Source organism: Sorex fumeus, unplaced genomic scaffold (assembly GCF_029834395.1).
Source record: "Sorex fumeus unplaced genomic scaffold, SorFum_2.1 ptg000064l, whole genome shotgun sequence".
NCBI classification, from domain to species: Eukaryota; Metazoa; Chordata; class Mammalia; order Eulipotyphla; family Soricidae; genus Sorex; species Sorex fumeus.
This window is the reverse complement of record NW_026606121.1, coordinates 4935824-4962785: the sequence shown is the minus strand read 5'-3', so window position 1 is coordinate 4962785 and position 26962 is coordinate 4935824. Positions and strand designations below refer to the sequence as shown.

At 55.7% G+C, this 26962-nt stretch overlaps 1 protein-coding gene across 3 annotated transcripts in view; it reads right to left on the bottom strand.

Moving 5' to 3' along the window:
* The window catches only part of MAD1L1 (mitotic arrest deficient 1 like 1), a 239031-nt gene that overhangs the window by 61311 nt on the left and 150758 nt on the right, over window positions 1-26962 (bottom strand). For all 3 annotated transcript variants that reach the window (XM_056128480.1, XM_056128479.1, XM_056128481.1), the window contains one exon: window positions 7063-7203. In XM_056128480.1, the coding sequence (XP_055984455.1) occupies window positions 7063-7203 (141 nt within the window). The remainder of the gene's footprint in view (window positions 1-7062; window positions 7204-26962) is intronic.

The following is a 26962-nucleotide window of genomic DNA, read 5'->3' as shown; positions in this document are numbered from 1 at the left end:
ATGGGGCATGGGGCAGTCGGGAGAATAGCCACCAATAGGAAGGACATTCTCCCAGGGCCCCCCCAAAGCACCCAGCCAGATGGGGGCGAGGAGAGAGGTCATCCCTGGGGGATGCAGGGGGCGGCTCGCCGGGCTCACACCAGCTCACCCCTGTCCGGGGCTTGGCTGGCCCCAGGTGTGGGCTGACAGAGGCTGAACTGCCTGTGACAGGTAGAGGCAGCGCAGGCCCTCAGCAAGGCTATTTTTAGCTTCAAGTGAGAAGCTGCTGCTGAGATCGAGCGCTGGTGAGTGGGGAGTGCAGGCCTGGCAAGCACCGGGCGGGGACGAGGACACTCAGGAGAGACGACTTGAAGGGCCCTTGCTGGTGCTAACACCGCCCACATGCACACATACACATGCACTCTCACATACGTGCACACAACACCCCCCCACTTGTACATAAACCCCCACACACGTGTGTGCGCGCACTTCCCCCAACCCCCACATACTTACACAAGCTCGCACATGCACCTCAGCACAGCACACACGCAGAGCAAACAGGAGGCCAGGCTACTCCAAACTCCCCGAGGACCAGGCAGGTGCCCGTGTTCTGTGGGCGTTGGGTGGGGGGGAGGGCAAGTCCAGTTGAGGCGCCTCCCAGTCATGGGTGCTTGAGAATGAGGACGAAGCCTCAAGCCCCACGTCTTTGTTCCCTGTCACTGGTGCAAGCTGGGCGGGAGGGAAGGGACAGAGCTGGCTGTTGTCACAGGCCCCTCCTGGTGGTGTAAATGGCAGCACCAGGCCCGTCACTGGCCACAGGCCAATGGCCCAGGTGGGCGGGCAGGACTCTCTGGATGCCGGGGTAGCCCAGGGCCCGGGGCTGCTGGAAGGGCAGTGCTGAGGCCTCTCTCGAGTCACACCTAAGCATAAACACGTGCCCCTGAGCAGGGGAACCAGCACTTCGGGTCACCTGGAGCCTCCCACAGGCCCGGAGATGGGAGCCTCTGCCCTCAGGCTGTGGAGCCCCAACATCGACCCAGATATCCCCCATAGGGGAAAGCGAGATCGATGGAACCACGTTTCCTGAGGCAAAATCACAAACTCTGCTGTGCTACGAAGGAGGAAAAGCTCAGGGGTCAGTCTGAGAGCAAGAAGGAGGCCCCAGGGGCTGGAGCGATAGCATAGCGGGGAGGGCATTTGCCTCGCACACGACTGACCCAGGTTCGATTCCCAGAATCCCATATAGTCCCCTGAGCACCGCCAGGAGTAATTCCTGAGTGCACAAGCCAGGAGTAACCCCTATGCATCTCTGGGTGTGACCCCTCCCCCCAAAAAAAAGAAACCCTTCCATCAAAATAAAAAATTTGGGGCTGGAGTGATAGCACAGCAGGTAGGGCATTTGCCTTGCACGCGGCCAACCCAGGTTTGATTCCCAGCATCCCATATGGTCCCTTGAGCACTGCCAGGAGTAATTCCTGAGTTCATGAGCCAGGAGTAACCCCTGTGTACTGCCAGGTGTGACCCGAAAAGAAAAAAAAAAAAAAAGAAGGACGCCCTGGCCTGGTGCCCAGAGGCAGCTCTGGGCCACTAGCAAACCCAACCACACAACCTGGGGCATGGCCCAGAGAAGTAATGGCCAAGCAAAAATCACTCGGTTGCCCAAACCCTCCACGGGGGAGAATCCCGGCCGGACCCCAACCCTATGGACGCTCGCTGGACTCAGCCCTGTAGGCCCAGCCACCACCACCCCACAGGTGAGGCCAGACAAGGGACAGGCCTAAACAGATGGGCGCAAGTCCCAGGAGAGGTCCCTGAGCACTGCCAGGGGTGCTCCCCGATACAGGCATCTTTAGTGTTGGGGGACAATAGACGGGCTGGTGGAACACAAGGATGGCTCAACACACGAAATGGCAATAAAGGCGCAGTAGAAAAACTATCAATAAGAGAAAAGGTGGCCTGCCGAGGGAGAGAATATCCAATAAGGAGTCACTGTCAGTCCACATGAAGAGCCCACACATGCAACTCAACAGCAAGACCCACAAATGCTGCCATGTGAGAAGGAGTCAAGGATTGGAACAGATATTCGTCCCCTGTATGTGGGTAGGTGCCCAGCATCACTGACCATCAGGGAGATGCAAATCAAACTACAACCAGACACGCCTCGCGCTGTGGGGACGGGCAGCAGCAGGTGCTGTGGGTCAGGTATAAAGGGGGAACGCCAGGTGTGAGACAGCACAGAGGCTGCGACCAAGCTGGGTTTGATCCCCGGCACCCCATATGGTCCCCGGGGCATCCCAGGAAGGATCCCCTGAGCACCACCAGGCGAACCCCCGCCCTTCCAACTCTAAAATGGAATCTGAGAAAGGCGAGCTCCAGGCACAGAGACCAGGATGGAGGCTACCTACCCTGTGTGGGGTGGTGGGGAGAGCCACCACCAAAGGGCTTCAAAAACGGGGTCTGGACACCCGAGTCGCGCGGATAGCAGGTGACCAGTGAGTGACACAGCTGAGAGTGGTCCTGTGTGCTCGCCCCTGCGAGGGCCTGCACCACACCGCGCAACTACTCTGTCACCCTCAGTGATGGCCTCGTCTCGTCTGCCCACCTCTCGGTCACAGGAAGAACTCAGGGGACAGCCAGGACCTCGGTCAGCAGTCTGGTGAAGGGACGCGTCCATTGGACGTACACCAGCATCCCTTCCCCTTCTCTCCAGGTCGCTGGTGACCGCTGAGAGGACGATGCTGAACGCTGAACCAAACTTTCAGACTTCTCACTTGGTGGTCTGCAGTCTCTTACAGCGGGGGTCACTGTAGACTTCCTATACGGCCAGCAGCAAACGCCTCATTTGAACGAGGACAAGTGTGCGGGTCCGAGGCTGCTGCCCTGCGCAGGGTAGGGGGGAAGGAGGGCAGGGGGTGCAGAGGTGACGGGGGCAGGGAGGACACCGACTTTCCCCGAGGCAGAATCACATTTTCACCAATTCACTGCTATCTGAAATTGGGATTTTCCACAACCCTCCACGAAGCCAGCAGCGCCATAATCTGTTTTAATTAAATAAATTGGAAAAACAAATCAGGCCGCTCGGTTGCATCGAGGTGGCATGCGCTGCATATTTATAGCCCCACCGACAGGCAGATCCACGGCATATGCTGCCGACTTCTGCCTTTATTAAACGGAATGAGGAAGATCCGTGCAAAATGGTACAAGCTCTGCCGGAGCTGGCGAGTGTGACCCTCCCGTGTGCCTGGCTGAAACGTCTCTGCCAGAGTCGGAACACGCTCCTCAGGGGAAGCGACTGACAAAGCAGCTGGGGAACTGCGAGGGTTGTGCAGGAAGCGAGCGTCTGTGGGGACCCCACCCCCGTCGGTGGGAGGAGCTGCTGTCCCGGTGTAGAATAACACTGATTTGTCCTTTCCGCCTTGCTGCAGGGAGCTTAGGTTTACTGGGTTACTCCCATCACAGTGCTCGCATCCCTCTGTGTTTACTTGTAACCTCTGCTTTGTGCTCTGTTAACTTGTAAATATTGCTTTTCTCTCCTCCTTAAGTCCTTTGCATAGTTAATTCAGAGCAATGCCCTTTTTGTATGGGCACAAGAAGACAGTCAGTGCTATGCTTCTGTAAAGTGGGAGTTAATTAGCTCCAGATAATTTTACCTCTGGGGCATCCGTTCTCTCATCCTCAGCCTCAGTTGCCCTTACTTCCTAGCACCCCCAAAGCAGGGTCCCGAAAAGGGACTGGAGGGACCCGGGGCAAACTGTGAGCTATGTGCTACTCAGGCATCGAGATGGGCCTGGCCAAAGTGCCATAATGCTTAACTATAAGTTAAGAGCATGGTCATGGACAAATGCTGTAATGATCCAAAAAGCAATAATTTGATTCGGACCCTGCTAGGGTTAGGAATGATTAATCTGGCCTGAGAACCGTAGTCTATGGCGTGATGTCCCCAGGAAAGCCACCATACAAGCTCAATGTATCTCTTACTGTGTCCATACAAAATAACTAATATTAAGAAGTAGCCAAGACCCAGAGACTATAAACTAAAGCTCATGGAAGAGAGCGCCGCAGAGTCTCCTGACCCCACACCAGGCTGTCGACACCAGGGCACCTTGGAGGGGGACGGGTTGAGTTGCTTTCCTCCCCCAAGCAGAGCCCCGGCAGCCGAAAACCTCTAGAACCCAACCACCACCATGCCCAAGGCCACTCTCCACATGCTGGGACAAGCCTCACCCAAGAGAGGACGAGCCTCATCCAAGACGGGATGAATCTCACCAAAGAGCAAACCAGCAGAAAAATCTAGGTATGCAGGAACCCATGAATGAGATCTTCAAGCCTGCCTGGATGTGGACTGGGCCTCCTCCCCCCAGGTCCCCAGTTTTCCAGAAGCTTGGCAGTCACGCCCATGAACTGCTCCCAGCGCCATGTAATCTCATCAATGGCCAAGATTCAGAGACTATAAACTAAAGCTCTTGGAAGAGAACGACACAGAATTTCCTGGACATTATATTCTATCCATAACAAGCAATACAAAACAAGTCATCTAGCATTGCCTTTTCAGCAGATTTGAGTGGTGGTGAGACTGGTGTCGAAATATCAAATATAACCAAAGTAGAGAGTATGGGGGAAATTGTTTGCCACACAAGTAGGGGAAGGGTTGGAATGGCGGGGGGGGGGGGGGGCGAATACTGGGGATTTTGGTGGTGGAAAATGTGCACTGGTGAAGGGATGGGTGTTTGATGACTATATGACCGAAACTCAAACATGAAAGCTTTGTAACTGTATCTCACGGTGAATCAAAAAAAAGGGGTGGGGGGAAACAAACAATAAAAAAATAATAAAATAAAATTAGCATTCCGAATAAAAAAAGAAAAAGTAATGTGGAGTTCATGCCCAATTCAATCAGCTGAATAAATAGCAGTACTCCTACATTATAAAAAAAAAAGAAGTAGAATTAAGATGTTAATTAAATTATTGGACTAAGGAAAGGAGAAAAGCAATATTTACAGGTCAACAGAGCACAAAGAAAGAAGAAGTTACAAGTAAATACAGAGGAATGGGAGCACTGTGATGAGAGTAACCCAATAAATCTAAACTCCCTGTGGCAAGGTAGAAAGGACAACATCCCAGCACTTGCCAGGGTGGGCTACAGGGGATCAATCCTGTGTGGGCAGCAAGTCCACCAGCTGGGCAGTCAACAGGCCCTTCTCCACAGGCCAGGAGCGGGAACTGGGAGCCCAACACGTGCTACCCACCCTGTCCTCACCCCCGGGGACTCCCCACGTCTCCCACCACAGGAGGCTGTAGGTATCTGTCTCACTAGCACTTCTGGAGCTGCAGAGGGAGAGGCCTTGGGGTGCCCTGTGAGCCCAGTGGCTCAGTGTGAAGCACCCCCTGCTCTCTCCGCCCCATCAGTGCTGGTGGTTCCGATAGTGACAGATCACATGTCTGGAGACACTCAGGCCCGTTCCCAAATGAGCCCCACAAAGGTCCAGTGAGCAGCACTTGACTAAGAGCCTCTGTGGGCAGGTGAAGCAGCTCTGAGAGGGGTGGTTTCGGGGCTGCAGACACAGAGCAGCTCCTGTTCCCGCCAGCCAGGAGCAGACAGGCCCCTCCCGGCCCCTTCCCTTCCCCGGAGCCCTGGGTGGGCTGGCCATGCAGCCGTGTGGGCCCAGCGGGGCGGGGGGGGGGGGGGGGTTGGGGGGTTGAGGCGGGTCAGGAAGACTTGGTCTTAGTTCACCCCAACACCAAGGGCCTCAGTTTCCTCTTCCCTATGCTGAGGTGAGAGGCTGGCATGACCCCTCTGGCTGGGCTGTGTGAGGCCAGTATTGTGCCCCTGGCCAGGCGCAGCCCCGCAGAGACCAACAGGCCTAAGTGCAGGAGGCCCGGGGGCCTGCAGGGGGGCACAGCTGTGCGGCGGGTCCCTGCCCCAGCGGGCCCTGGCCCACACATGGGGACCAGCCAGGCAAGGCACCGAGGGACAGGGGCTGCACTTCCCACACAGGCTCCAGGATAGCTGAAGGGGGGTGGGCAGGAAGGGGGCTGGCCAGGCAAGGGCCGCGGCCCTGCAGGGCTGCCACCGCCTGAAGGCCACGAGGGACACAGCTCTCCGGGGCAAGCCCGGGACTCAGGAATCAGCCTGCAGCCTGACCGGGACTGACCTGTCTGGTACCCAGGCACCCTTAGGTGATAGCTCAGGCCAGGTGTCCAGAAATGCTGTTCCAGGAGAGAACTTTGCGGGGGATGGGGGTGCCCAATGCACAGGTCAGCTGCGGAGCGGCGGGTCTCAAGGCTGGGAGCTCCCCATGGGCTGTGCGTGGGGAGCTGTAGCCTGGCTCAGGCTGAGGAGGCCAGCAGGGCCGGGCTGGGGCAGGGCCTCCGCCTTCTCTGCCCGCCGCCTCCTACCTCAGAAGGACAGTCACGAGCCTGCGTCCTCCCAGCAGGAGGGAATAGAAAGCCGAGTGAGGTGGCACAGCTGTTTGCAGAGAGGAGGGAAGGGCAGGCACAGTCCCGAGTGTGCCCGGGCCATGTGCCCCCGCCCCCCCCCCACCCTGCATTGGATCCAGGGAGCACAAGGAGATGGGGGGGCCTCTGGACCGTGAGATGAACCTCAGGGCTGTGGGGGTGTCATGTGACCTGGTGAGTGGGCTCGGGTGACAGGCCCCTCAGCCCCTGCAGACAAACCCCAGAGCAAACGGCCTCCAAGGTGGCCTGACTGTCAGCCATAATGAACTCACTAGCGCGCATATGGTGAGCAGACAGGAGGCGCCTCAGCAGGGCACGCCGAGGACGGTGGACAGTCGGGATCTTCCCTGCAACTCTCTCTCTCCATTAGTGTCTCACGTGGAGTCCCAGGCGTGTGACAGTGTATGACGTGTGTGCACTTCACTCGGGGCCGCTGTGGTGGCCCCCCTCACGTGGGCTCGGGTCCCCTCCAGCTCCTCACGCGGGCTCAGGTCCTCTCCATCTCCTCACATGGGCCCCCCCATGTGGGCTCGGGTCCCTTCCACCTCCTCATGCGCCCCCTCCCCCGTAGGCTCAGGTCCCTTCCATCTCCTCATGTGGCCCCCACGCGGGCTCGCTCCCACTCACCTCCATCTCTGAGCTGTGCGCATGCACCTTCTGCACCATGTCCTCGGCCTCACGCATGCGCCGAGTCAGCTGGGGCGAGTACTCAGCAGCGGTGAGCTCGCTGTCGTAGGATCCCAGGATGGCACGCATTCCGTCCCGCTCCTGTGCATAGAGAGAGGCTCGGTCAGGCTGGCGGAGACGGGGAAGGGGTAGCCAGGACCTGGGGGCTTTAGGGAGCTCATGCGGGGCTGCACTGCTCCCCTCCCTCGAGCTGAGTCACAGCCTGCAGAGGGGCAGGGTGGGCGTCCTGAGCCAGCACGCAGATGGGCAGAGGGTCTGCCTCTGTGGCCAGCGCACTGGGTCCACCTGGTCTGAGAGCTGATAGACAGGTCACGTGGGCCAAGGGAGGGCGTGGGGAGAGACCTACTGGGCCAATAGCGCAGCCCAGACTCCCGCTGAGACAGCTACGGCTGCAGGTGGAGCCCCCTCGCCCCCAACGATGACCCCACAATTAACCTGGAGCCAAACTGCAGTGCTAGATTTCTAGGGGACGCACCTATAAGGCCTGGCCAGGCGCGGTGGGCCTGACCGTCTGATGTGGGGCTCAGGCTATCCAGCTGCCTACACAGAAGCAGGCCTGGGCCAACAAGGCCTCCCCCTCACCGAGTGCTGCACCCGGGAACTATTGCCCAGCTGCTCAGCATGGACATGGCCCCACAGTTCCTGGGAGCCCCGAGGCCACTTTCCATGCCCCACGCTGGCCAGCTGCAAGGAGCAGGGACTTGCCCTAGCAACAGGACTCACAATTAACTGATGACAAGAAATTCAATAAGTGAGAAATTAAAGTTACAAATCCAACTGGAGCTGGTCACAGATCCGTGGAAAATTTGTTTCCGTAGGCAGGTTTATCGAGTGTCATACTTTTATTGAAATCCTATATCTTCCCATTGACTTTTACGGTGCGGAGCTGGTCACCAGCTCTGCCGCTGTCATTGCAGCGACGCGGGAGGGGATTTCCTTTCATAAACAGGCAGCATCATCGAGTGATTGACCGATAAATCTCCCTCCGTGGTTCTGCCACTGCATCCTGGGCCAGAACAGCTGCTCAGAGGAAAATACACAGGAAGGGCGTTGTTTGGCCTCTTAAGAAGCAGCTTGGCACCAGCAGTCAAAGCGCAGGAACGGAGCGGGTTTGCTTTGATGGCTTTGTAATGACAGATCCCACGGAGCTGGAGTCGCTTCATTTACACCCGAGCAAATGCTGGGGAAGGCAGCGGAACAAACAGGCTGTCTGTGCAGGGGGCGGGGGTGCAGTCAGAGGATGCACACCCCGTCTGTGCTGGGGGGCGGAGGGATACACCTGTCTAATCAGGGGACACACACACACACACACACACACACACGCACATACATACACACGTACACACACACACACCCCATCTGTGCTGGGGGGCAGAGGGATATACCCATCTAGTCAGGGCGCACAGACTCATGCATCTGTGCTAGGGGGACAGAGGGAGACACACACCCCATCTGTGCAGGGGTTCAAGGGGAGCTGGCAAAGTTGTGGGCTGAGGGATGCAGGGCAGGGAGGAAAGGGACCCAAGCTCTGAGAGCAGGGCCATTGCAGGGACGAAGTTCTCTATACACAGGTGTGACAGCAGCGTGAAGTCCAGGTCCTAGGGCTCTGGGAGAACAGACAATTTGGGCCAGAAGGACGAGGGAAAGCAGAGAGGCCTGTCTGAGGGGCAAAGACATGGGAAGGCGTAGGGCTGAGTGAAGCGGGCATGTGATGCACTATGGCTGCACCCTGGACGGGCATCGGGAAGTGATGGCAAAGCCGCACGCTGTCACGAGACGGGGCACCCGTCACACCGAGAGCACCTCCCCAAGGAACAACAGTGAACGTCAGATGAACAACGGATGATCATCCACCAGGGAGAGGCACTTAGCCCCACTCTGAAGCACCAGAACAGCAGAGCCCACTCAGATACAGGCAGTGTGGACAGCATGGCCCACCTGGAGGCAGGCAGTGTGGACAGCATCACCCACTCAGGGTCCTGCCAACACACAAGCAGCACCCAGGACAAGATGGGGGGCCCACAGCTGCGGGCCACACGAGTTCACGTGCATAAACCATTCAGAAACAGCTCCTTTAGATCAGGAGATGCCATCAGAGTCTCAGTGAACTTCAAAGGGGGTCAGCACGCCACGCAGAGTCCACTGCCAGAGACCGTTCCTCACACTGAGAATCCTACGGCACTTGGAAGTTTATCCTTAAATAACCTGGTGCCCAAATGAAGTCACAACAGAAACGAAGGAACGTCTAAACTGAATGCTAGAAAAAATACGAGACCCACACTCTGACATCTGTCTGAATCAGCATCTCTGAACGCAAACATTAAAAAAGAAAGGGGGAAAATGATCATCTACACACGAAACTCAGAAGCACCCTGGGGTGAGCCCAGGACCGGGGCCTGGCCTGGGCTTTGTGAGCCCTGTGCTCTGCCTGCTCCCAAAAGGCTCTCAAGAAAGTTAGAACACAGCATCCAAGTGCACCCAAATAAGTAGGGAAATAATATAAAAATGAATGAAACAGAATACTTAAGGCACAGAATGGAAAATGCCAAAAGTTGGACCATTCAAACGAGTAATAAAATTCAAAATTTGTTGATGATTCAGATCAAGAAAGAATAAACATGAATAGATAATCATGTTTAGATTAGAAGCCAGTTTAAATGAAGCCAGTTTAGAAGACATACTCCACATAATAAAAATATTAACAAGGTAACAAGTTACACTGAACAGTTTTAGAATTGAGATAAAATGGTGATTCTTTTAAAAATAAGTCTACCATAAGAAAGGAAGAAGAAAACCTGGAAATCTCAAAGCCAATTGAACAAATCAACCATGCAATGTAGAAACATCCCTAATGAAAAACCCCAAGCCCAGACGTGTTCAAACCGGTGATTTCACTAAAGAAAATGATTCAATGAACAGTGGCCAGATGAGAAGAAAAAAAAACAAACAACTTCCAAACAGTTCATGAAGCCAGGAAAGCTAACACAGAGCTATATCACAAAGATAAGGAGACTGTGAGAAATAAATAAGAAGCCTAGCTCATTCTGAAAATCAGATGCAAAACGGAGTTATGAACAGCCAGAAGAAATTGCGGATTACAAAGGGGATCCACTGATGAGTTCATTCATTTCTGGGATGCAAGCTTGGCTCAATATTCAAAAATTGATTGATTTAGAATTCCACATTATCAGAATAAAGAAGAAAAATCATCTAATAAACTCAATTTGTACAGAAAAAGCATTTGATTAAAATTCAGTATATATTCATGATTAAAACAACAAAGCAAAAAGCCTTCTCAAGAGCAACAGAAGGGAACTTCTTTCTCTCTCTCTCTTTCTTTCTTTCTTTCTCTCTCTTTGTTTTTTTGGTTTTTGGGTCACACCTGGCGATACACAGGGGTTACTCCTGGCTCTGCACTCAGGAATTACTCCTAGCAGTGCTCGGGGAACCATATGGAATGCTGGGAATCAAACCCGGGTCAGCTGCATGCAAGGCAAACACCTTACCTGCTGTACTATCGCTCCAACCCCAGAAGAGAACTTCTTTAATCTGTGAAACTTTCCTGAAAGTGTTTGATTATGAGCTATTCCTGGTGCTGAAAGTCCTCCTGTGGACACTGAGCCAAAAACAAACACCATCAATGCCCAAAATGAACTTTATGAACTGCTCAGGAAGGATTAGGAGACGCTAAGCATAATAAAAGAAGACAAAGATAAAAATGAAAACAAGTACTATCAGGCAATACAATTGTAAACAGAAAGTTCAATAAGGTCTACAAATGAAAGAACCAGAGTTAGTCACGCTGCTGGATCAGAGTCATTAAGTTCAGTTATACATCTGTGAAAATTAGGAAAAAAAAAATTTTTTTTTTTAGAAAAAAAATTTTGAGGGGCAGAGTGATAGGATAGTACGCCTTGCACGTGGCCAACCCAGCACAGCACCTAATGGGGTCCTGAACCCCAACAGGAGTGATCCATGAGCGGAGAGCCCAAACAAAACAAAATGAAGCAAAAAAAAAAAAAAGGAAAAGAAGAAAATTTGAAAAAGATGACACCATATAACACCATCCAAAAAGAAGAAATCCAGTACTAAGGACTTAGAAGACTTTGGAAAACATCCTTGAGAAAAAACCAAGACCCAGACAGGAAGCTGAACCCTGCTGAGGAACCAGAGGACGTGGTGACCCAGTCACTGATGGTGGGGTTGGCAGGCTGTGCTCGGTCCACACCAGTCTCCGCAGGGAGGGAGTGCGTGAGGCAACGGGGTCCGCAAGGCAGAATGGTTTCTGATATCAGCGGTGCCTCGGAGCAATGGGAAAAGGTTATTTTAACACACATCGATGTGCTAAGAGACCGAAGCTTCATTTTGTGAAGTTTAGTGTGAAAAAGCAAAGCAATAAAGAAGACAACACAGATACCTCAGTGACTGTGGGGTAGGTGAAGCGGTCTTAAACAGGTCACAGAAATAATAACCATGAAGAAATGTTTAGATGGATAGGTCAGATCTCATTTAGTCAGAGAGAGAATAAGCGCCAGACGGGGAGAAGATATGGCAACAAAAATACCTAACTGAAGGCCTAGATACAGAAAATACCAAGAATTCATCCAGATCAAAGGAAAAGACAGATGAAAGGAAAATGGGCAGTGGATCCGAGAGGCGCCTCTAAAAGGACCGAGAGTGAGAGGCGCGGGGCCTTACCTGCTCTCTGGGAAGGCCCAGCAGCCTGACCACCCGGCACGGAGGGGTCCCTTGCTTCCCACTCGTGGCACTGGACACTCACTCCCACCGCACTGGACACTTGCACCAAGCACCTGGGAGGCAGCTGCCACCTTTACAAGTGTCAGAGACCCTGGGGTCACGCAGGCAGAGATGAGGAGCTGGTGGAGGCTGCCTCACAGCACCCCCACAGAACCCCCACAAAAGCTGGGGAACCAAGAAACTCAGGTGCCCACGGGTGATGAGAATGACTGAGCCAGACTATGACAGCAGGAACGAAGACAGTGAAGGACAGAAGCGGGCTGAAGGAAGGCCAGGGGAGAAACAGGATTTCTGGGCACACACAGGAGCCCCAGGCAAGGCTGGCATTTCTGGCCCTGAGACCTTAGATCCTCCTTAAAAAACTGAGTCATGGGGTTGGAGAGACAGTAGAGTGGGAAGGCACTTGCCCTGTGTGTGGTCGACCCAGATTCAATCCCCAGCACCACATATGGCTGGTCCCCTGAGCCCTGCCAAGAGTGATGCCTGAGTACAGAGCCAGGAGTCAGCCCTGTGAGCATGACTGGTTATGGTTCCAAAAGAGAAATAAACACGTGTCCTCCACAGTGTGTCTTTTTGTGTTTGTTTTTGCTTTTTTGGGCCCCAGTGGGTGGTGTTCAGGGGCTACTCCTCGCTCTGCACCCAGAACTTCCTCCTGCTGGTGCTGGGATGCATATGGGATGCCAGAATGCTGTGTAACCCGCTGTGCCATCACTCCAGCCCTGTCCACACAATGTTCGGCTCAAATCCCCCCAGGACCCCCAGAGAAAAGGGAACTCGGGCGGAAGGTGCATGTGGCTCTCAGGGGTGGCACCGGAGGAGCTATCTGGTTTCTCCTTTGCTAGAAGGCTCTAGAAACCCAATCAGCCAGTCCAGCAGTCCGGCGGTCTTCCCCCCCGACCCTGGGGTCTGAGTGCGAGTGAGCAGGAGGGAAGAGGTTTGCCCATGAGCAAGTGAGCCTGAGGATTTTACACACAGGAACCAGCCCGGGGGCTTCCCCTCGCCAAGCCCCGTTGGCCTTGCCCATGCCAGTGCCCCAGCTGAGTACACTAACCCAGGACGGTTGGCGCCCCTAAAAAGGTGGTGCCAACTGCTGGTTTGTGGGCAATAAAATGCCCCTGAAGAGGAAGATGCGGAGCCTTTCTGGAGGAGCAGACTCCTGGGAAGGCCTGCTGTTCCCTCCTGGTGTGCCTGTGTTTGTGGGTGCCAAAGGGGGTTGCTCTGTGCTATGCCATCTCAGTCACCCAGCCTGCATCCAGGCCTCAGTGCCTCCTCCCACGCTCTTCGCTCCAGGACCTACCTCCCAAGGCTCGCGAGACATGATCCCATGCAGACCGACAAGGCAGGTCTGCTGCTTCCTCTGTTTCTGCTCTTCACCAGACGCCACCCCGGAAGGCACCGGCCACAGCAGGCTGCTCAAAGAAGGGCCAGTGCTGACCCCACCTGCCCTCCACCACCCCAGCCTGTGTCCTCCCCACAGCACGACTGCACCCAAGTGACTGCCACTGACTTCTGCTGAGGGAGAGCTCACAAGCCTCCCCCCTGCATGGGACCCTCATCACCCCTCCACTCTGTATTGGGGAGGACTCTGGTGCCCTTCTACCCTTTAAGGGGAACTTGTTACCCCCCACCCTGTCTGGGGGTGGAAACTTGTTACCCCTCCACCCTGCCTGGGCGATCTCATCACCCACCCACTCTGCATAGGGTGGAAGAAGGCGCACACGGCTCTGTACCTCACACTAGCCAGCCATGTTCCTGCAATTTCAACCTCCTGATAAGAAGTTCTACAACACCTATTGTAGCAGGAGTGGGAATCAATTGAGATTTCCTGAAGCAATTTCACTTAGACTTCACACCGCTCTATTACAAATTCCATTTCATTTATGTGGGCCAGTGACGTGCTCCCCCGCCTGCTCTCCGCTCCCGGCACGGGGGGCCCCATCCCTGAGAGCCAGCGGAGTGCCCGTGGCAGCCCACAGAGGGAGCTAGGGACAGCAGGGCCATGCCACAGTGCGAGGCTGCAGTTGGAAGGAAGAAGCCAGAGGTTGGGCAGACCGGGCTGGGCTGCTCCCGAAGCAGCTCCCTCATGGGTGTGCAGGCCCGCATGGCTCTACACTGCATCCAGCCAAGCTCACCAGATGCCAGAGCAGCTCAGAGGGGAGGGACCGGTCCGTCCCAGAGGTGGCTGCAGGACTCTAAGTGACTCTTAGCCCAAGCATGGCCCTTGGCTCACTGCTGCCCGGGCACTCAGCCAACAGCCCCTCACTCCACAGTGCACATGAAGCCGCAGATACGGGTTGCCTGGTGCAGAATATAGGACAGCCAGTTCTCCTCGGTTGCTTGCTGCCTGCTGCGGTGATAGGGACATGGCCAGTCCCACGGGCAGCGCTGCTTACTCGGTGTGAAAGGGGAGAGCAGGAGGGCGGGGGGCAGGGGAAGGTGCAAGGTCCCCACTGAGACGCCTCCTCCACACTTCTCGGTTCACAAGCTCGGAGCACCAGTGCGAGGGGCGGCCAACAGGGTCAGCAAGACCAGCCCAGGGAGAAGGCGGCCGGCCGCCCTCAGAAGGCTCCAACTTGTCCCTCACACAGCCTTACGGACACAGGTCTGGGCCAGGCGCACGCAGCCTGAAGGATGAAGTAGAGGCAAGTCTATGTTCCTCGGTCTTAGTCACCGCGACCCCCATGGTGCTCGGGGGTCGCACCCAGGCATGTGCTCCCCTCCCTGCAGGGCAGGTCAAAGCCAACCTTCTACTCTGCAAGGTGGTTGGTGCGGTTTCTCCTACTTAGTGACACTGGCACCTGAGTGCTCTACCAGCTTCATCCCCAACAGCTCTGACTGGACAGCGTTAACTACTCTTCCTTTGCACCATTTCAGATCATCGAGCTCCGTGAGAGCTCCCTTCTGGACTGTCCCTTGTTTCAGTCTTGCCACAGAATGGGTTTCTGTGTTTGGGGAGGGAGAGCATCCTCAGGTGTCGCTCGGCAGCACCCTGCAGTGCTGGGGCTTGAACCTGTCCCCTGCCCGCCCCAGTCTAGGGCATGTGCTCAGCCCTCTGAGTTATGTCTCTGGGCCAGAAGTGTCTAGTTTCATAAAGTCCAATTTATCATTTTCCTATTTATAGAATTTAATGTTAAATCTAAGAAGTCACTGACTTATGCTGAAGATTTTCTCTTTACCTTGGAATGCAAGCTCATACTTTTATGCTTTACCGTAAGCTCCTGGTTTGGAGATAATCTTTGTACAATGTGCTGCTCACTCTTTTTGGCTGCAGATGTGGATGTGCTCCCAGCAGGACTCACTAGAGGATTCTCTGTCCCGGGAAACTGCCTTGCACCTTTGTCAAGTATCAGGTGGCCCAAAGCAGTAGCAGAAAGGGGGGTGCCATGCTCAGAGTAGAGACAGAAGAGAATTGGGTGAGCAGAGCTGGCTTTGAGGCGGGGCCGGCAGCCTGAGCTGGAAGAGGAAAGCTGCGGCTCCCGGTACACAGTGTCAGGGACCAAGCAGAAGGAAGGAAGGTCAGGGAGGAATGTTGGCAGCAAGCGGAGCCCCCCCAAAGGGCAGCCCGGGAGAACTGGACGCCTTCCTTCAGAAGACAGACCACGTGGCCGGAGGCAGGAGTGGCCCCGGTTTCTGCTCAGGTCTCTCTCTGGCCCCACGAGCCCCCTGAGGCACGGCCCGCCTGCTCTACGCCAGCACCTTCTCTGCTATCTCTGTGCATCCCTGTGCTGGGCTCCTGCTCGCATCCGGGAACTTGGGGGGGGGGTGCTCCCCACGGGCCTTGGATTTCTTCTGTCTGAGACTTTCTGGGCTCCCGGCAGCTCCAGCTCTGAGCCACATAGAGACACAGCCCAGGACTCACCACCGAGCCTTGAAGGGCTTGTTCCTGGGCATTTGGTCGTACTTGGAGAAGGAAACGGGGAGAATTTGGTCTAAATCCATCTGCCTGGAAACACAGCTGGAGTCGCTTTACAAATCATTCATTCAGCAAAGAACCTCTTCTGGGTACTGGACACAGGCGAGGTGTTGAGGGCCCCCCAGTGTGGCTCCAGGAAGGGACCACCCAGGGAGGGCGCAGGTGGCACCTGGCTCAGTGGCAGGTCATTGAGCCCTGAGATAATGGGGCTCCATAGGGTTTTCCTCCAAGTCACAGAGATGCCGCCAGCGGCCCCCTCATGTGAGCCACCCTGCCCTAGCCAGCCAGCACCAGGGCAGGAGTGCCTGGGGGAGCAACCAGGTGTCACCCCAGACTCATCCTCCCCACTCCAAACTGCCACTGCCCTCTAGCCCTCAGAGGTCAGGGGACATGGAGTGACCTTCAGGGCAGGGATGCTGCCAGGGAAGAGGTGCAGTACCCACTTTCCCATCTCCTTATTTACAAAGCGCTTATGCAAAGATATTACCATGCATAATGCATTCAATTACGCAGCATAAGATGCAGCCTTAATGGAGAAAACTCAAGTCAGCCACATAGACACTTCAGGAAAAAAAAAACACCACCAACACCGTGCCACTGACGTTCCAACGCGTCTGAATCTGCACACCTCTCAATATCCGTAGAGACACAATATAAATATATAAAATAGTACTCATCTCATTTCCCACTGCTTTTTTGCCTGCTAATACGCCCGCAGCTGACACCTCCTCACTCTCAGTGGCAGGGCCCACATTAGCATGTAAATAGCTGGCAGATACAAGGAAATGAAAGCAAGGGAGAGCTCTTTAATTAACTTTAATCCTCTGTAAATCCAAGCAGCAATCTGCTCCCACAGTGCTCCAGGCATCAGGCTGGAGCTGCAGAGGCTACGGAGGGCAGCACGAAGGGTACCGGCCAATTCTGCCCCTTGATGCTGGGATTTCTACAGGGTCCACAAAAGCCAGACCCAGGAGGACACACAGGGAGGTTCTGTCAGCCACAGGGAGGAGGGGTGAGACAGGTGCTGGCTGGGCCACACCTTGGGGAAACCCCAAACCTCTGGAGTCAGGTGTGACCGTACACACTGCCCGCCTCATCCCACTGGCTCTGAGCACGGTCAGAGTCCTGAGCAGCTGGGCAGGAAGAGGCCAGCTCTAGCAGTCAGGGAAGGGGCCAAGAGCTGTGTTCCCCGCAGGCCAGTGTAACCACCTGGCCACACACCGTGACACCATGCTGGCCCATTCTCCCCATGATCCGAGTGCACGCACTGTCTCTGCCAGATGCCCCAGTCATCACAGAAATGGGTTAAAGCCGACAAGAAGCTTCCGGACAGGCTGGAAAGAGAGAGTGGAGATGATCATACTGGAATCGTTGTCCCCAGAGGTCTGCACTAGATCCCCAAGGGACGTTGGTGGGCAGGGCACCGTAGAAGGGTTACGGGCACACAGAGCCATGCGCACAGCCCACCTCACTGCTCTTTCCCAGAGAGGGGCAGGTGGGGCAGGAAGGGCGCCATACACAAGCAAAACCTCCTCTGGAAGGAAGCCACCAAGGTCTCTGGGCCCAGCACCATGGGACAGAGGCAAGTGTAGGAGGAATGGAGTGAGGGACATCAGCACTGACCCCAGAGGCACCATGCAGGGCCTGTGCCCTGCAGTACCATCTCAGGAGAAGCAGCTGGCACAGCCGGAAGGCCTGGGTCACTGGAGGTAGAGCCCGGCACCACGGGTGGCCCTGCCCAGGCGCTGGCTGTGGTTCCCCACGTGGCCCAGCTACCTGCCCTCAGTAGGACCTGACTCCTGTCATGCCGTGACCATCCCTCCCGCCCCCTCCTGCTTTTATTACTGCCCGGCACTGGCCTCTTCTCAGGGCACACGATGGCTAAGTGAGCCAGCTCACACAGGAATAAATCATGCTTCTGTAACCAGCAATATTTCTTTAACCGGAGGTTAATAAAAATCACTGGCAAAGGCTAACCAGTGGATCTAATTTATTTAGAGACTTTCATAAAGCTGTGGATAAAGCCCTTTATAAAGCTTATTCGAGAGCTCCCAGGAAGCCCCAGAGAGAGTCATTCACGGGGACCTGCAGACACCCGGCAGTCAAGAGCGAGGAAGGGAGGGGACAGGGGACAGCCAGGTGAGGTCATCCTGCCAGCTGAGGACCTTGATCCTTAACAGGCACCCCTGAGAGGCTGTCCCTACACCCCCAGACAGGCAGATAAATCCAAACTATCCAAACTACTCTCCAGAGAGTTGGTGGGGAGGGGGTGATCCTCCAAGGGAAGCCAAACCACACCACCCCTACAAGAGGGTACCCAGGAGCACAGCCTGAGGGAGGGGCTGTTTAGGGGTGCTGCTGAGGTGGTACCCGAAGCCCCCTACAAGAGAATTGACCCCAACTTCCAGGAAGTGTACCTTGTAGGGGCACAAAGTGCTGCCCAGCGGAGAACCCAAGTCCGTGGAGGCCCTATCAGGGCCACTGGGATGCTGGAAGGTCCAGTGCAGAGCCCCGCAGATGGCAGCTGGTTTTTGGAATCTGGGCTGATGTAGGGTGTTGGTACCACAGAGACACCAAGACCGCCTGGCACACATCTGCTGTCCCTCTGAACCCGGCACTAAAGCCGCTTCACTGCCCTGGGCAGGCAAGTGGGCGGGAGGCTGACACAGCCAGCATTCAAACCCAGGCCAAGGTGCCAAAGCTCCATAGGAAGTTTCCCAGGGCTCCCGAGACACCACCTGGACTCCTGCAGAACAGGTGGAGAAAATGGGACTCAGGGTCAGTTGTCTGGGGGTGGGGGTGGGGGGACATCCCTGTTCCCCTTCAAGCTTTCGTGTGCCCCTGTTGGGCCCCAAGGGTCTGTGGGCAAACGTTTCTACCACCCCTCTCTAGCCAGGTTTAACCTACAGTAAATGCAGCAGAGCAGAGCCCAGCCAGCACTGAGACTCCCCTCCCTGGCCTCCTGCACAGTGCAAAGTGCCTCTGTGATGCGGAGACCCAGGGGACTGGGGACAGCAGGGCCCAGGGCTAGCAGAGCCGCCACCCAGCTATCCTCAGAAAGAATTTGGCTTCTGGCCCTCGGAATCTCACTGGTAGCAGCCTGGGTCTTCCTGGGTGAGGCTGGCCATAAGAATATTGACTACAGACACACTCCCCGCTGGCAACTGCTCGCCAGCCGATGATGGATGACATTTAATACCTCCAGTCGGCGCGCACTCTGGGTCTGTAAATACAGATCCTGTTATTGCTCTTTAATAACTATTAGAATGGCGAGGTTGGGCGTCATCTACTGGGCCTAATGTTCCATGAGGGTCTCCCGGGAAAAGTCGCAGAACTGCATGAAAGCACTGGTTCTCCAGATGAAAATACCGCCCTCCCCCCCCCCCCCACGCCTGTGGTCACAGACACTCACACATGCACCCATGGATGTCCTACGACACACATGTGCACAGGGCCAGGGCAGTCAGGTGTGTACGCCCAAGCATGCACTCATGCACGGACACAGGCAGGCACGCCACTCCCGGAAAAGAATGGGCCAGGGGTCTGGGCTGAACTCGGTCTGCTCAACTGACACCTCAGGTCACTCCTGCTCCTCAGCCTTCTCCTACTGAGACTCCTCTTTCTTTAAGTCAGATGAATCCTACCTCACACAATTTTCTGGATGATTTTTTAGAGACATGTCAGTAGAGTAAACTGCACAGGTTAACGATCGGTCACTCCTGATTGAAAAGTCCATGGTTAGAACCCAACTGCCACCATGCTCAAGGCTGTTCTTCACAGGCTCGAACGAGCCTCACCCAAGAGGGGACGAGCTCCACCCAAGACGGGATGAACCTCACTCAAGAGCAGACCAGCAGAAAAACCCAGGTACAAGGCAACCCGTGACTGAGATCTCCAAGTCCGCTCGGACCGGGACTGGGCCTCCTCCCCCCAGCTCCCCAGCTTTCCAGTAGCTTGGCAGTCACACCCACAAACTGCCCCTGGCGCCATGTAATCTCATCAATGGCCAAGACCCAGAGACTATAAACTAAAGCTCCTGGAAGAGAGCGATGCATCTCACTTACTTATCAAAAGTAGCACACACTTGTTTGGTTTTAACATACTTGCTTGTATTCGGGCTTAAATGGCTCCAGAATAAAACACAACTTTCACACACTTTCCTCTTATTGTGACGGGAAGGTGCTCGGTGATGAGATTGGTGTTTGAATAATACCTGTAATGAACTACTGTGAACTATTCTTATGAAAATAGAAAATAGGAAAAAAATATATATATAAAGAAAAGCCCAGGTTCTGGGTGCCGGACCAGTTTGGCATACACATGCTAAAATGATCTGTACCAACAGTGATGGATGGCAGTGCTGGGAGCCTGCTCACCTGACCCGACCTGGCAGCTGTGAGGGCTGCAGGGCACAGAGGAAGCATCTCTGGGGGATGGCCTGTCCGCATACCAGGATGTTCCCTCCAGGTTCAGGTAACCTCCACGAGTCCGGTATGTGCCTCCACATCCGTCAGGGAAGAGTTGGACTGTCTCTGGCGCCAGTGAACAAAGGGAGGCTGCACCGTGCTGGCTAGCTCCAGTCTCCTGGGGACGGCTACAGGGGCACTGTGTCACACACAGCGTGACAGCACAACTGCGCTGTGTCTGTCCACCTGGCATGTGTGCGAGTCTCAGCTAAGAGCATTTCCGATGTGCTTCCCACTGGTCACCATTGAGTGGAGATGTGCGAGGAAAGGGAGGTGCAGGAGAGAAAGGAATAGCGTTCCTGCCCCTGCAGGTTTCTCAGCATCGGGGACTCTGTGAGCACCCTAAGATACTCCACCCACCCGCAGGGAGGACCCAAGCCAGGTACACTCAGGAGTGGGTGGAAACTGGCTTTCCACGGAGGCAGCCAGGGGCCGAGCGAGAAGGGGCTGCTAACTCTGCCCTCCGTTCTGACTCCAGCCAGGAAGCCTGTCACAGCAGCCAACTGCAGGGACATACACCCTATGATCGCCCCTCCTGAAGCAGCATCTCATACCTCAAACAACCCGTGTGGGAGCCGGGAACTGCCCCACACTGGGAGGAACTGCCAGGCATGCCAAGGGCCCACTGAGGCAGGCAGTGCTCAGCCAAGAGGAAAACGAGAAAGTGGGCTCAGGAAGGTGGGCCAGGGTCTGCTTCAAGCTCTGCTCTGGGACACTGGGAACAAGAGGTCACACAGACAGCGATAACCAGCTTGTAGGTCGCCACATGCTGCCGGTGACACTCACTGTGTCAGAACAAGCCTGCCACTGACCGGGTCCTCAGAATCGCAGGCCTCAAACCCAAGGCACACAGCGCCTCCGGAGAGAGGCAGGGAACCCAGGAAACAGTCCACTGAGCAGTGAAGGCAAGGACGCCTTGATGAGGACAGAGTCCTCTGGGCAAACTGCCCAGTGGCACCAGAACTGCTGATGTGGTCATTAGCAGGCTACCAGGACACACCAGCCAGGTCCAAGAGCAGACACGGCCCGAGCCAGCAGCAACAGTCAGGAGGCCGGTGGCATCTCTAATATCTTTGAAATAATCACCAGGAGAGGCTTGGAGACAATTCAAACAACAGCAGCAAGATGCTGGGCTATTTTTAGCACAGCACTCGAGAGGCTGCCTGGCAGGGAACCATGTCTTTGAGCCTGACCATCAATTTTCACCTGCAGCCAACTTCCTTTCCTTTCAGGATGAAGGTTATTCAAAGATTTGGATTTCTTCGAAATTGAGTTAAAAAGAACAGGTCTCCCCACGAGGAGGGGCTCCGAGAGGGACACAGGAAATGCCTGGTGGCGGCGGTAGGGTCGGGATCTGCCTCATGGCTTCTGGGCGCCCCAGAGTCCCTCGCGTCCACCTGAGGGGGGAGATCCCGAGCCAGGCAGTGCCTAGTGGACGCTAGTCGGCTCTGCCTTTGAGGTCTAGGCGCCCATTTCCTCTGTCCCAGGAACTTAGGCCCGGTGAGAGCCGGGGCCCAGCTGGGCTGACACAGCCTTGGACCAGCCAACAGGCCTCTCAAGTTCAATAAAGCATTCTGTAAACACCCACACAACTCACACAGCAGCCCCACTGCGGTCTGTCCTGGGGGGCCCGTCTCCAAGGATTTCCGGGCAGGAATGGGCGAATCGGCACACAAGGCACAGGGCTTGGCATCTGCATGCAGGACAGGGCTCAGGATAGTCACCAAAGATAAGTCACTCCCGGGGGATGCTCCAGGGTCTGCTGCTGTGCGTTGGGTGGCAGCCAAGGCCTGGGGAGAGGTGCCACTCCTGTGCCAAACCAAGGCTGGACATGCCACAGCCACTTGCAGTCGACGGGCATGGATGCACCGGAGCACGTGGGACACATGGGGCAGCTATAAACCCAGTGCCCAGGGCCTGTGGGAGGGCCAGGCTGGGTGCCAACCCCGGGGCTGAGGGAATGTGCTGCTTATACTGATCTCTGTGTGGGCTGACCAGTCCCTAACTGACTGGACCACATGTGTGCTTGGAAGGATTGTCCACGCTGCAAGGTCGCCCTAAGAGGAAAGGTCACAGAAGCAGGTGGCCTGATGCCATCGGCTGTCATGGGTATTCAGGAACACAGCCAGGGGTCTTCGAGTACTAATGAGAGGAGGCCAGAGAGAGAGTACAGACAGCAAGGTGCTGCTGACCTGGGTTTGATCCCTGAGCACAGAGCCAGGAGTAAGGAGTTAGCCCTGAGCACAGCCAAATGTGGCCCCCCAAACCAAACCAACCAACCCAAGAAACCTGAGGGCATCGGAGCCACGGAGACAAGGACCTGCCTCGCAGAGTCCATGGCCCTCAAGACAGAAGGGGCTGCAAGTTCCGGGCCTCCTCCAGCCCCCTCTAGCCCACCTCCGCTGCCGCGGCCCACAGCTCCACCCCCCCAAATGTCTGCTGCTGGGGAAGAGGTGATGAGCCCCCTTCTCAAAGCTGCTGAGTTGACGACAGCATCAGATACAGACACATGTGCATCCAGCTCCCAATGGCCTGGGAGCCCAGTGGCACTGGCCACTCCACAGAGGCCTCTCCAGGGCAGCTGTCTGGCCTCACAGCGGGAAGAGCAGGTGTGCCTGATGGCTAAGCTCTACAAGCCCCCTCTCCCCCGCCCAGAGGGCATGCCAAGACCCCCGGGCACGGTCCCACAGACAGACATGGCAGCTCAGGCCAGGGGCTGCACCAACCCTTCCTGCAGCCTCCATGGAGCGGCCCTGGGGGCCTCTCCTCCACACGTCCACAAACCCAGATGCCTCCTTAGTAAACAATGAGAGGGACAATCTGGGTTGCTCTCATGAGATCCCCAAATTCCTGAACACATTTTCTTGTCCAGTGACAGCTGCAAGGCCCCCTCTGAGGGTCAGGCAGCAATGTCGATGACGAGGCGGACTTGGCTTTCTAATCGCTTTGCAAATGGCATTTCCCGTAACAAACAGGTGGGCTTTCCCGCTTCCCTGGGTGAAACAGAAATGTCAGCTTCACAATGCAGCCAGTGAGGGTGCCATAGTAACACCTGAAAATTGAGTTTTAAAGCCAAGAGAATCCTCCTCCCGAGCAAGGAGGGCCTCGCTTTAAGCCGAGCAAATGTTAGAGGAGACTCTGCGGGCGGAGTTTCTGCCCACACCCCAGGGCGGAGGACTCGCTGTTGGCAGAGGCCGTGCGGGCATGGGGTGGAGCAAAGAAGCGTGAGGTCCACAGCATCCCCCAAGGCAGCAGGGCCCAGTGTGTGGCAGGACATGGCAGGAAGGGGCAGCGTGGGCTTCACAGCAGGCCACACCCTGGCTCTCTGCAGGCCCTGAGTTTCTGTGTGCCTCAGGCCATATGAAGGCAGAGACAAAGGGGGACGTGCAGTGGAGGGTCCCCCGACACTGGCCCTGCCTTCACCACAGCCCGGTGACCCCGGGGGAAGCAGAGCAGCCCCGAGCTGAGTCGGCATATGCAGACACCCAGCAGGAGGTAGGTTCAGGCTGAGGGTACTGGCAGGTGACAGGACGGACCCCACAGACCCGAGTCTGCTGCAGGGCAGAGCGTGGCGCACACAGCTGAGACTCCCTCCCCTGCTGGTCCCTCTGACTGAGCCGTCTCAGCCCCGGAAGGAGAGTCAGCACATCCCTCAAGGGGGCAAGGAGGCCTGCAGGTTGGCAGGGGGAAAGACAGAATGCCGTCGAGCCCTTCATGCTCTTCTGTAAGACAAAGAGCACAGCCTGCGGTCCTCTGGGGTGAGGGCACCCATGGCGCCGGGGAAAGCAGGCAGGGGGCTCTGGCAGGAGTACCACTGGGCATCAGGGAGCACGGCTGGAGTGAAGGCCCAAACCCTGTCAGGACACAGATCTCCACACAGACCAGTGACCCGCCCCCCCACAACTCAGCTTCACCTACACCCCAGATTCCCCCTCACAATACAGCCCCCTGACGCCCCAGTTCCCCACCTGTCTTCACCCACACCCCACCTGACAGCCCAGCTCCCTACCACCCTATCTCTACCCACACCCCAGGCCCCCTGCCATGCCCTCAGCTCCCCCCACACCAAATTTTACCCGTTTCTGGCTGCCAGCTCCTGAGCAACCCATAGGCCAATGGGTCCCATCCACACCACAGCCGGCCTCCCCGAAGCTCAGACAGGTGGCCAGGAGCCGGGGGACAGAAGCACACTGACCCAGGTCCCCTTCAACAACCCTCTTCCCAGCCCTTCACTACTGCCCCAGGAAAGAGCTCTCCTAGCGGGCAGGAGAACAGCATGCAGAAGGCTTCACAGGAGGAGGCTGGGAGCACAGGGCAGGACACGCGCCGCGGGGACAGCCTTCCTGCCACACATGCCCTTCCATGGACCTGAGGCTCAGAGGGGAAGTCCGCACACAGAACCTGCCAGTGTCTGCTGTCTGGCTCATGACTGGCAGAATGGGCAAGCAACTGAGATGCCCTTCAGGGTGGGCGGAGTACATGTGTTCCCTCAGACAGGGACTGCTGACTAAGTGCGGAAGCAAACAGGAAAATGCAGGTGAGGGGCTGGAGTGATAGCACAGCAGGTAAGGCGTTTGCCTTGCATGAGGCTGACCCGGGTTCGATTCCCAGCATCCCATATGGTCCCCTGAGCACCGCCAGGAGTAATTCCTGAGTGCAGAGCCAGGAGTAGCCCCTGTGCATTGCCAGGTGTGACCCAAAAAGGAAAAAGAAAATGCAGGTGAGCTGTAAGACCCCAGAGGGAAAGCGGCTGGGGGGTGCACTGCCTGACCTCAGCTCTGACACCTGTAGATGGCGAGACTGTGGTGGCATTGGGGAAGGCTGGGGCACTGGCCCTGCCAGGGGTCAGGGGGAGATTACAGACTCATGTGATGGACAGGACAGGCACCTGTCCAGCCGACAGAGAGTGGCCACCTCAGGGGAGGCCTGACGTGAACTGGGGCTCAAGGTGAAAGAAGCGAGGGCTTACCAGGCTCACCAAGCGCGGCACAGCAAGAATGAACTGGATGGGCCGGAGTGATAGCACAGCGGATAGGGGGTTTGCCTTGCACGCGGCTGACCGGGGTTCGATCCCCAGCACCCCATATGGTTCCCCAAGCACCGGGTACAGAGCCAGGTAAAACTAAAACTGCTTAAAAAAATTTTAAACGGCTATTAATTTAAAAATAAAAATTTAATGTGAAATACTGAATTATTCCATTTACACAATATTCCCAAAACAACAAAATCTCTCCAGGGATGGTGGGCCCCCAGAGCCCCCCAGCACACCAAGAACGCCTGTGGGCACTCTCTTCTCCCATGGAGGCCAGCGGTGGTACAACACTGGCCTCCCTGAAAGGGTCACCTTAGGAAGCGGGGGAGAAAGACACGAACAGCTCCCTGCCACCTCCACAAAGTCTATGCACCCACAGCAGTCTTGAGAAGTGAAAACAGAAACTGCACCAGCCAATTTGAGATTTCCCAAATTCCTCTCACGGACTTTTTAAGTCCCAGGTTCTCCCATCCCACCATTCCCACCTAATACTGCCCGCTCTCCGCTCAACCACCCTAGACCAGCAAGAGAGGAATCCGGGGTGGCCAAGCACAGTCAACAGGCTGGCACGCTCAGGGCGCCCCTGGCACTGCCCAGGATAGCTCACGGTGCCCACAATACTGCCCAGAGCAGCTCAAGGCACCTCTGGCACTGCCTAGGGCAGAGCCAGGCTCAGGCCCAGCTCATGGCACTCCCAGCACTGCCCAGCGCAGAGCCAGGCTCTGCAGCAGAGTGGCAAGGACGGAAAGGTGCCATGAGCAGTAAGCAAATAACAGCGCTCCTCTCCTTCTCTTACTTTCTTCCCAGTTTTCCCGTCTGCTGGCCTATGGCCCTGAGCAGCCAAATCTTGATTCCGGCTGGCCTTTACAAACCCACAGATCATGGGAGACAGCATGATGAACTAAAGCAAATCCAAATCCTACATCAATATTCATGGCATAGGCACTTATCAAAAACAAACAAACTCTTAGACAACAGCAACGAAGGAGATTTCATTAGCTAATGAGAGCAGCTGCAGAGCTCCTGCAAAGTCCGGCCAGGGATCTCTGTGGCTTGCCTGCCTGCCTCGGCCCATAAAGAAGTAGCCTTTGGTGGCGCAGCCAAAGAATGTGTGATCAATGAAGATCATGACAATTTGGTGATGTCTCATACTCTGGGACGGGCCAGTCTAACTTCACGTGGCTTGCGGATATGCTCAGACAGGAGATTTCCGCATCATCCACTAGACTGAGGGACACACATCGAATGAGCCAAACCGCTGAGTGACAGCCAGTGGGCAGCTCCCTAATGACGATGTGCAGCCTGATGCTTCACATGACAGCGAAGAGGGAGAATTTGGAGGGTTTGGCTCTGTTAGTAGAAAAATCAAAACAGAAATCAAGATTGATCATGAAGGAGAAATCAACAGGGCATGTCACGATGCCTCAGAACCCTTGCATCACTGCAACAAAAACTCCATCCAGCGATGTCCTGAAGCAGAGAGCAGGGGTGCGGGAAGGGTCTGAGGTACTGGGTTCTGCCCAAGGGCCAGCCCGTAGAACCTTCACACAATCACCTCACTCCAATGCAGGGAGAGCCAAAGGAGACTGAGTTGCCTTTCTGTGAGGACAGAAGACACAATGCTTAGCAGATACTAAAACTGTGTCCCAACAATGGGGGGCACATATAAAA